Genomic DNA, 10,731 nt, shown 5'->3' with positions numbered 1-10,731 from the left:
ATTGGTAGAGAGGAGCAGAGTATGAAGAGTACTGCATGGAAGTCACAGAAAACATAAAGGTTTTGTAAGAGCAAAAAAAAAAAAAGTTTTGAAAGAGCAATTGCTAATGAAATGAACTGATATGAAGGAGAAGCAGCTGAGTGTTTGGATTTGAATGAATAATAAAAATGGAGAAATCGGCAGTGAAGGACCGTGGCAAGATTAGGCAGAAATCTGAAGGTAAGTTTGAGATGGAACATCAACAATATTCTGACAGTAGAATGAAATATTTTTGTCACGTGTTAAAAATCTCATGATGAAGGAGCCAATATATTTTCTCTGATGAGAACAGATCAACTTTTTCTGTGACTTTATGGCATAAAGGGAGGCTTGGAAAACTTGCAGGTTCTAACAAGTAGTGTACTGTCTGCATTGCCACCGCAGCATTCCCGTGGTCAGAAAAAAGATGAGAAAATAACTTTCCAATACGTATCTTGAAAGCCTGCTGGACTGTAGCAGAAACAAATGACAAAACATTTCTATGTATTGTACATCAATACATACTTTCAAGTATTTTTTCCCCCACTATCCACAAAGTTGCCTTGCTTATGTAGTTAAATTTCTTAGCTTGTTAGCAGCTGGTACAACCAAAAGGTGGCTGACCTTGAGAGGTGTCAACACAGTGTTTAAAGACTCATAAATACCATAAAGAGCAAGTAAGCAGTTTTTTTCATGCATTGCATTTGTAAAGTTGCTTTGGCCACAAGTAGCTTGTGTGGATAATGAGCTTTACTGAAAGCTGGCTGTGGGTGCGAAGAGAAGTGCTGGTCATGAGGAAATACTGTTCTGTGTTCTGCTTCTGGTGATTCTGTAGCTGTTCCTAAAAGGAACTGGTCTTAATTAACCAGTTCTTCACTTCTAGACAGCCTATAAAACCAGCTGAATTTTATGCCACACTGTTCTCAGAGAAAGCAGCCACAAATTCAGTAGAAGCCAAGGCATTACATGACTGTTGAGATTATGTGGGGATTAGGAGAGAAAAATTGCAGTAGAACAGTAGCATTTACAGATACTTAATCAAAGAATGTGTTGTATTGGAAAACACTTAATTGCAGATTTACTGTATTGTACCCTTTCTGGGATTTTTTGTTGTTGTTTTTCAGCTTTGAGTGTTTTGCCATCTATTTTTGTCTACTGATAGCGTCCAAACAGTTCTGGACAGTTAAATGTGTAAAACTTTTTCCTGTGTTTGAAAAACAGAAACCAAAATCAGACCTTTTAAAATCAAGAATAATTTGATAATAAATTACCATTTTTTTTCAGAAGATGGTTTCATCCATGGTTCCTGAGTAGACTCCTACCAAAGGAATGGTACCTACTCTAAATAAACTTATTAGTTACCAGCTTAGATATCACTGAATACTGCAGCAAAAGAAATCCTCTAGGAACTAACTGGAAAACAAGTTCATCTGCGTGAATGACAGCAGATTCATTGCTTGTAATTGAATTACAGATGTTACTGATTGCAGTTATTTGCAAATACTGTGGTGACCTAAATCTATGAAACACCTACCTGAAATTGCCATATAATCTGGACTGAGTTATATGAGAGATTTTGAGTAAATTGGCCACCTTGTGCCAAATTCAGAGAAAATTTTACCTTACAGTTTTTATCTTTTGGCTTAGATAAAGTTACTCTATATCAAGCTACTGATATTCTAATAGAGCAGTTTTGGAACTGCTCTTGATTTGCCCCTCTTAAGTAAAATTCTGAAGTGGGTATAGGATCCTTTGTCTTTTTTTTTTTTAAATTACCCTGCCTATATCACCTCGTCTGCAGACTACAGGTGATGTCCTGTCATAGCTACATCTCCGTAACTGACTTTTCTGCAAGGATTGAATTCTACTGTGTTTCTTTGAGAAAAGTAGTTTTCATTATTCTCTATGTCCTGCCAAGTTAAAAAATGATTTTTTTAAATGTAATTGAATACTGCTTGGACTTACCTATCTTTGCAAAACTATGGGAATTCATAGACACTTAATCCACAAATTTGGCTCAAAAAGCAGAAGACAGTAATATGTACTATTTCATTGTATAGGGTGAGTCCCACAGGAAAACACAGTAATAGTAATGATTTAATCATAATCTCAATGTTTACATTTATTTTAGACAAAGAGAGACAAAACAGTGCATATCTGAAGCAAATTCCAATGGAAAATAATGTATTAGAACTGACAACGAGAAAGTAAATATATACTATAACCCAGCAAAAACTTGATCTAATGTTCTAGAGTTGCTTTTCATAAAATCTGTTAGGGTGTTTTTTTGTTTTTGGTTTGGTGTGCTTTTTTTTTTTTTTATAAGTACCCTTCTAAACAAAAGGCACTTCACTTTGAAACGACTTAATTTTTGCATCTGCTGTAATGCCATAAACACTGTGGCAGCTTAGTATTACAATTCTGTGTCTCAACTATTGAAGTTTGTTCTGCTTTGCAAAATGTTAGCGAATCCATCAAACGCTCTTTTCTTCTTAACAAAAAACTGCTCCTGTCCTGAATTCGTCCGACTTTTTTGACTGAGATTTTCACTGGAATTTTGGAGGTGTTCTACAGCTGTTGTAGAATTATGTCCCAGTTCTGTCCAAGTGGTGTCATCCTCCATCTTGCTGGAATGAGTGCTTTTAGAGATTATATTTCCTGTAGGCTTTTGTGGGAATGAATGTGAACTGTACTGTGTGCTTTCATTGAAGAAACCTTGTGGAACTGAGAAGGAATATGTATCCTTGTCACTCTGATCCAGTTGGAAATGACCATCTGTTGTGAACACTGACTGTGTTCTTCCAGAATTAGGAAGATGCAGCAGATCTGCTGTAAGATTACAAGATTGTGTTTCTTCAGGCAGACTGCAGTTGCTGGTATCCTGTAATTCTGTGTATCCATCACAATTTTTTTCATCAAAACCTCTTTCCATTTTATCTGCCCAAGCCTTAGTTGTGTTTTCCTGCTTCCCCTGTGGTAGCAGGTCTTCTTGCTGTGTAATGACCATGAAATGTTTTTCAGCTCTATGTTCAGACAGCGGTTGAAGAGATGATTCATTGCTGGAATGCAGCAGTGATGTTTTTTTAACAATTTCATTCAAACCCATATCAATAGGAGCAAAAATAAAGCCATTGTCCTCAGATGTATGCATGTTTCTTCCTAATGTAATATCTGCTTCACCATGACTCTTTTCAGGGGACTTCCTGGCTATGCTCTCATCTGTACTTTCCTCTGATGTATTTTCTTTGGGAAATAGTCCCAGTCTTCTGGGACTGAAGCTGAGGGAATGCTGTGGTCCCGCGGGAAGTGGATACAGCTGCAATTCAGCCTCTTTAGGAATGTTTTCTGTCTCTGTGTCATACGTGGAAGAATGTTTTAGTGAAAGTACCATGTTATCAAAATCCATACTTTGACTGTGGAGAGAATCAGAGTTTTGTACTTTTGACTCTGCGTTAGTAAAATAACCAAATGTTCCTGGAACTTCTTGACTTGAAGAACTAGCTGTATCTGGATCTGACATGCCTATGTGGCCACCATGTTCATCAGTGTAAGGAGATGTTATTTCACACTTGGTGGTATCTGATCCATAATTAATAGTGGTTTCAAAATATGCAGTATTCTCATCTTCATTTTTGCCAATATGCTGAACTTCAGCAGCAATGTTTGGAGACTCTGGCAGTGTTGAGAGCTTCTCTGTTCCACTATTTGTATTGGCTTCCTCTAGTGATGACTGACAAGCTGGCAGGTTGTCACTGACATCAGGTTGTTCCAGTTTAAAGTCCTCTAAAGAGCTACAGTCACTCAGTGAGAATGGAGTCCCTTCATCTGAAGAACTATCACCAAATACATCTGCTGAAGCATCTTTTTCATTTGAACATATCCTTTTACAGTCATACTCTGTAACAGGAAAGTTTTCTGTTGTTTCACAGCTGCTTAAATTCTCAGTATCCATATCCCTTTCGGAGACATTGGGTAAAATAAAATCTCCCACATCACTAGGTATATTTAAGTTGCTGCTTAGACCAAGCTGTTCATCACAGCCTTGCCTTCCATGCATAAATTTTGTAGTGTGTGTAGGTTCATTAAGCAAAACTATACCTTTTCTTTCTGGAGGATCTGGTGTAGCCTTTGTGATTTCAGAGTGCAGCAAACCAGAGTCGTTGCTTACTTTGCTGTTTCTAGAGTCTTGTGCAGTTGAATGTGTTTGTACTGTGGAAAATGAAAAGTCAGTTTCTCCCTTCTCTGAATTTGAAGAGTTGTGATTTGAGTAAGGGTGAGCATTCCGTCTCAGGGGTATGGGAGGGATCCTGCTCTTCTCTGAGTCTTGATTATTTGTATATGTCAAATCTTTCCGTAATGCAGTGTTATTACTCATCAATTGCCTTGGTGTTACTTCACTGCTGTTCTGGGACTCTGTCTTAACAGAAAATAATCCATTATCATAAACATTTGCATTTTCATAATTGTCAGTACTTGTTTGGATTTCTGAAAACACTGGTTTTTTCTTCATGTTGATCTCGGCATTGCTTTGTTCCTGACATTCTGCACCACTGCCAGTGACATTTTCATATGAAGTAGAAGTTTCTGTAGGAAAAACGCGTGTGTTTCTTGAAGAATTCTCATCACAAATTAACACATTACGCTGTGTATTTGTTGGATTGCTTGCAGAAAACTCTCTGTTCAAGGTTTCATCTGAAAAAGCTTGATTAGAATATGTATGTTCTGAACCTGAATTTTTATTCCTGCACATGTGTCTCCACAGGCTCACAAGGTAGGGTCTGGCAAAAGCACCCAGACAAAAAGCACAAACAAACGTAATGAGCACTGACAGGGAGACAGCCAGTGCAAGGTCTGACTCTGTTTTTTTGTGTCTAAAAACAGTGTTAGTGTCCCGGGCTTTTCTAACCAAAAATGTTGAAACCTTTTCTTTCACCTGTATATTGTAAATGAGATATTTCTCCTTTGTTGTATTAAAAATACACAAATATAATCCTTCAGCAGTTTTCTCAGCATTGTATATCACTAAATTATTCCTTTTATCCAGTGTCATATGAGGAAGACTGTGATTTTTTGAAATTCTACCTTTAGGTGTCCACCAAGAGACTCCGTTATCTGAAATAAAAGAAAATGCAAACTCAGTCTTTCTTAAAAACATAGGATACTTGATTTGCAGGGTCAAGTTATTACTATAAGAACATACTCTGACCTATCTTTGATAATTTTGACAATTTAGTATGAAATCCATTTTCTTTTTATCCATCGTCATTTTACTTGGTACGAAGTCTGTTAAACCATCATATATATATATATATATATATATATATATATATATACACACACACATCCCCACCAGCCCATTTAAAAACACACTATATATGGGGTTTTAATAGCAGATTTTACAAGAAAAATGGTATGGGTGAGCCAGGAGGTCACTGAAATCATCTAAGTATTTTTTGGATTATACTAGAAACACCTTCTGATCTTTTCCAGCGTGGCCATGGTGACTGCATGCGATAAAACTTCACCTGTTAACTGTCAGGGTTTCAGCCACTGTGATTTTCCTGTTACTGGTTTGACTCCAGCAAAAAGGTCTTAAATCAAGGACATTTGTATTGATTGAGCAATTGTTTCAGACTTTAGCTAGCGTGGGCCTTGGCTGGTTGTTGGCTTTTGGACTATGTTTCAAGGTCATATGTTCACCTTTGCCTTTGGATCAGGTTTTGTTCCCAGTTGAATTCTGGTACAATCCAGTGTGCTGATTTTAATCCATGTTTCTGTGACTTTTCTTGTAAATAGACAAAGTAGGTGGCATTTCCAATATGCTCAACATGATTACCACCTCCAAGTGCTGTTACTCCATTAGAGTTTTAAACCATTTTGCCTCACCGTATATGACATATACACCTTCTACTCTAAGTCTGGTCTTAGTTTTCCATCTGCATGGAAAGTCTTGGCTCTGTAGTTTTTGTCTCTTGTACTTTCAGTGCTCTTTATTAATTGTAAATGTATGTGAAGTGTGTGCTACAATAGCTGTACTTTTTAAGAATAGAAATCCTTTCCCTTGCAAATAAACTTTCATTTCTTTTTGCTTTTAGCTGAATACTGAGAACTATTGCCTCCTCCTCAGTTTTCTACATGCCCTGGAAATGCCATCTCACTATTTGGTACTTTGTTTCAGTCCAAAATGAACTGATATATTTGCAACAAACTACTTACTGAAATGTATTTGTGAATAACTTGGCATCCTTATTAGTTTAATGTAAGGAATTAGATGAAGTCTTTTTTGGGAAACGTGACTTTCAAATATTCTAACCAGTACATTAATTGCACCTTAAATTGTTGTTCAGTTATTTTTAAACAGTATCTTTAAAACCGCACTTTTAAACCCAGATTTCTTTGATCATTCTGCAAGCATTTGGATTTTAGAGCATTTAGATGGAGTCCCTTGCGTACGTACCCCTTGTGTTGTCCAAGTTACAGTTCAGCACTGATGTGTTCCCTGTTGGGATTGTAGCCCTCTTGAGCAAAACACTGTCCCTGCAGTTTAAATGGAAACTTGAAAGATACAGCAGAGGTTTCTGGGAGTTGGCAAACTGATTGTATGAGAGGCTCCATTTTTTCCTTGTGGAGTCAAAAGGAAAATGAAATAAATGTTTAAAAGCATTTAGCCCGCAGTTAAATATCCAGGCGTTATTTGACGAATACACTTCAAGTTGAAAGAAGTTCAAATTGATCAATATTTGTGGCAGAGGGATCATCAGAGGATTTTCACGGAGATCCACGACCTATTTGGAAATAATTCATAATTAAATTGATTAGCCTTACAATGGAATCCTTATTGCAACATCTGCAATCTTTCTTTTAGTATACAAGCACTTTTGTAGTTATGCGAACAATACATCTGTTTAGGATTTCAGTAATATTGTTTTAAGGTTTTTAATGTACATGAAAATGATAAATTGTGGTATGTTTGAAATTCTCCCATTGTAGACCTACCTCTGTGTGAATGAGAAGCTGCAGGGATCTTGCCATGGAAGGAATTGGAGGTAGAAAAGCAAGTGTGTGTTTAAGGCAGTTATGGATTGGTTTGTGGCATAGATAAATAGTGAACTTATGGTTATATTTTGTATATTTATGTGTGTGTGTGTTTTCCTATATATGAAAAGCAAATACATAAAAATATTATTGTCACCATTTGCTTTAATTTTTATAATCGTACACTAATATTATAATCAGAGCAATATAATCATGCTGAACAGTTGATAATTAATATCTTTAATGATGATTAACATAAAATATTGAATATTGTAATATTGCTTTACAACCTGTAATTTGTTGAGATTCTTGAAGGCATCTGGATGAATTTTAGTTATCTTGTTGTTTCGCAGGTCAACGTCTTTCAGCTGTGAGCAGTTTTGAAAATCCTTTGAGTCAATCTGTTGTATGCTATTAGATGACATATGGACCATTTGTAAAGATTGTAGCAGGCTTAGTCCTAGGAAGAACAAAACTACATTACATTTCATGTTCTTGTTTTCCCAATTGCATCAAGTGTTTTTATAAAATTCTTCGCAACAAAATTCCTTCCGTTCCTGTCTATTGCAATGAGTGGCTGCAGCCTTTGTGTTATTGTGCCTTTCCTAGTCAGTGGTTGTCCTATTCTAAAAGCTGCATAGGATCAGCAGCAGGCACATGAATACATTCGTTGTCAATGCATGCTTTAAAAATTGACACTTTCATAAAAGCAGTAACACTAGTGTGATCTCTGTACTTTGAGCATGCTTCTCTGAAAAACTGGAGGTAGGAAAGGAGGAGTGTGAAAAGGTGGAATATATTCAGTTTACAAGATCCAAATATGTTAATTTTAAGTAAAAGATGGAGATACAGAAGGTGATACAATATCTCCTATCCATTGCCATCTGCAATTTCATGGGAGTTTTTCAATATATGGAATTATTTGAACCATCTTTATAGAATGTAAAACCTGACTGAAAACACAAATGTGTTGCTTATGCTTTTCTGCCTGTGAATTATCAAGCATGACAGTATATTCTACAGTGTATCCTAGTTACGATAGCATGTCTTGCCCAAGGAGCCCTTTTGAATGCTGGAGATACCTCATTTTTCTTAGGTGCTGTATAGGCAGCCCCTGAAGCTCCAGCCTGCACGTTCCAGTGGGAAGGCAGGCACTTGAACGCTCAGCATCACCACAGTGTGTAACACCTGAGTGTCATTCTGAATTGATATTTGATCTTACACCATTGTTGAGAGCTACTTGTCCTTAAAAATTTTGCCCTTGGTGTCAGCTGTTTTACTGGAAATCTCTTTTCTCAGTTTGCAGTTCTGTTTGCCAAGCAATTGATCTTTGGGTTTATTGTGAAAAGCAGAGGGAATGATTCATTCCTGCAGTAAAACTAGAGGTAGCTGATAGGAAAGGCATCCAGAAGTTCTGGCAGTTCATAAATTCTTCCTTGCACCTGCATGAAGAATTGTACTTTGGATGCTTCCATGAAGCTAAACTTGTGCTAAAAATATACACTGGTATGGTAGCAGTGGGCAGCAGCCTGATTCCTGGGGTGGCAGCTGAGAGAAGGGTTTCGGTGGGAAACCTCTGCTTTAGAACTGCAGTTTGTGTTTTCTTACCTGAGCTTAAAGATTAGAATGTTAGTGAAGTATTTTGGATGAGGAAAATTAAGTTCTGAGCATGTATTTAAATGAATACAGGATTTAAGTATAAGTTTTAAGTATTGTGGTACCATGCAGAGCAATTTGACCTGTAACATCTAAAAATTGAGTCTCTTATAGAAAAGATTGATCTGTCTGACCCACTGAGGCATCCCATAACATGTAGTTATATCTACCTAAATTTGCATCGATGTCTTTATTATAAAGTCATTTTTCTATATTGTCTGTATGACCTTACAGATACTACAGAATGATTAAGTGAAATGGATTTCCTGCGTGTCAGAGAATTAATACCATAAAAGGAGAAACACAGAACTTTCAGGACCCTGTGTAGGTGCACATTTATTGCCATTGTCTGACACTGTGGGATAAGTGGGGTTTTTGTTTATCATCCCACATCCTCCTGTATTTTCAAACTCTAGAGCTAATAAATCTGATGTTATCATCAGAGATCAATAAATGTAACACGTTATATAGGATAGGGCTGCTCATTCAGCACCTTCTGCTTCATTTAAAGAGTCTGGACAATGGGAATCATCCCTTTATGAGGATAAAGGTTAAGATGCCCCACACAGCTCAGTGACCAGCAAAGCCTTTCCACAAGTCTATCAAAACTTTACAGCCCTCTCCTGTTACACCAAGGTGTCACTTTCGTTGGGTGTCAGATGGCATAGAGCAAAATTGTTTTGACTAAACAAAATATATTTTTCTGTCTTCCTAAAATTGGAGCAAGTTTTATTTAGGAGTGTTGACTTTCTCCTGAAGGGTAATATAAAATTTATTATCTGTAATTTTCCTAATGTTAAGGTTCACGACAGGTGAGGCTGGTGTTTTTCCAAGGATCCTTACTTCCCTTTCTATACAAAAAGCAAAAATACTGCTTGGGCTCTTACAGGATAAACTTGGTTATATTTGACTGTTATTAAGGCATTAGAGTTGCAAAGACTGTATTAAAAATATCCCCAACCTAACCTGGAACAATCCCTTTGCTCTGTATTTGCAGGTGGAACTTTCCCCTCACTTTAACTAAATGAGAAAGTCACATTCTGAATTCAGTAAGATGGGTGAGTTATATCCAAAACCAACTTACCCCTGGGAAGCCAGGTCCTTAAAGATTTTTGAAATGCTTACCTCTTGGAACTGTATTAAGATTATTTCTTTCAACTGACAATACTTTCAAAGCAGGCAGGACGCGGTCAACAATTCTGTGTGTTTTAGACCCAGGTGCAGGCACAGGTATGTCCAGTGTGAGGGTGTGGATGGCATTACCATTGAGGTTCAGAGTTTCTAAAACAGGTAAATTTGTACAAGCAGTTAAGAAGAGTTCAGAAATCAGGTTGTTACTGAGGTTCAGGTGTTTCAACATCCATTCTTCATTTCTTCCATCAGTGCACAGAAAAGTTTTAATATTATTGTAACTAAAATCAGCCACTCTTACTGTTCGTGATATATCTTCTGGAATAGCAGATATTCTGGTAAAAGAACAATTCAGTAGGAACTGCCCATCCCACTGACATTCTGAATGGTGATGTGTCGCAAGAAGAATCTGCTGTGACTTGGTTCCCACTGATCCAGGAAGATTAAAGTAAAGGACCACAGCTATGACACTCAAGTGAAGGTTATCCATAGTATCTATATGTAAAATGTAAAATTAGAGTTAAATTCAGCATAACAAGAATTCAATAGAAAGCGGAAATACTTTGACATTAAAAGAAAATCAACAGCAAATAACCAAAGCATTACCAACATTCTGCCTTAAACATTCAGTCTTGGAGTCTTACGTGTTTTTCAAAAAGATTATTCACAAACTGGTAACCCTCCTCCTCCCTCCAACTCTCCCAAAAAAACAATTAGAACCTTTTCTTTCTTTTCCAGCCCTTTGTTCAAGAAACACAACTTCTCAGGAGCTTGTGAACTAACAACCGTGGAGACTTTTGAACTCTGCTTCAGGTATCATACACAATTACCACTGAGCAAAGTCCACTGGATACAATCCACGACAAATAGGTGTGGATTGACTTTGATAAT

General features: G+C 36.9%; 1 protein-coding gene across 2 annotated transcripts; it reads right to left on the bottom strand.

The window, feature by feature from the left end:
• Positions 1-2,332: 2,332 nt before the first annotated feature.
• LRRC66 (leucine rich repeat containing 66) lies at positions 2,333-10,700 on the bottom strand. 2 transcript variants are annotated; one of them, XM_027899602.1, is made up of 5 exons: positions 10,561-10,700; positions 9,835-10,335; positions 7,344-7,513; positions 6,476-6,803; positions 2,333-5,130 (listed from the first exon to the last, which is right to left on the bottom strand). In XM_027899602.1, exons 2-5 carry the CDS (start codon positions 10,328-10,330, stop codon positions 2,447-2,449), a joined length of 3,678 nt encoding a protein of 1,225 aa, XP_027755403.1. In that variant the 5' UTR covers positions 10,331-10,335; positions 10,561-10,700; the 3' UTR covers positions 2,333-2,446. The 2 variants fall into 2 exon arrangements, with proteins under 2 accessions (XP_027755403.1, XP_027755402.1); XM_027899601.1 differs by having other exon boundaries at positions 9,835-10,700.
• Positions 10,701-10,731: the final 31 nt, after the last annotated feature.

Source organism: Empidonax traillii, unplaced genomic scaffold (assembly GCF_003031625.1).
Source record: "Empidonax traillii isolate 1590-97213 ecotype Southwest subspecies unplaced genomic scaffold, ASM303162v1 scaffold678:size492020, whole genome shotgun sequence".
NCBI classification, from domain to species: Eukaryota; Metazoa; Chordata; class Aves; order Passeriformes; family Tyrannidae; genus Empidonax; species Empidonax traillii.
Note: the sequence above shows the minus strand (reverse complement) of the source record. Positions and strands in the feature narration are given on the sequence as shown.

Excerpts from the sequence above, each read along its gene's own strand:
- LRRC66 (XM_027899601.1), bottom strand. The coding sequence starts at position 10,330 with ATGGATAACCTTCACTTGAGTGTCATAGCTGTGGTCCTTTACTTTAAT. Across the intron at positions 7,514-9,834 it reads TCTTAATACAGTTCCAAGAG|GACTAAGCCTGCTACAATCT; the intron begins GTAAGCATTTCA and ends TGTTCTTCCTAG. Across the intron at positions 6,804-7,343 it reads AGAATCTCAACAAATTACAG|GTCGTGGATCTCCGTGAAAA; the intron begins GTTGTAAAGCAA and ends ATTTCCAAATAG.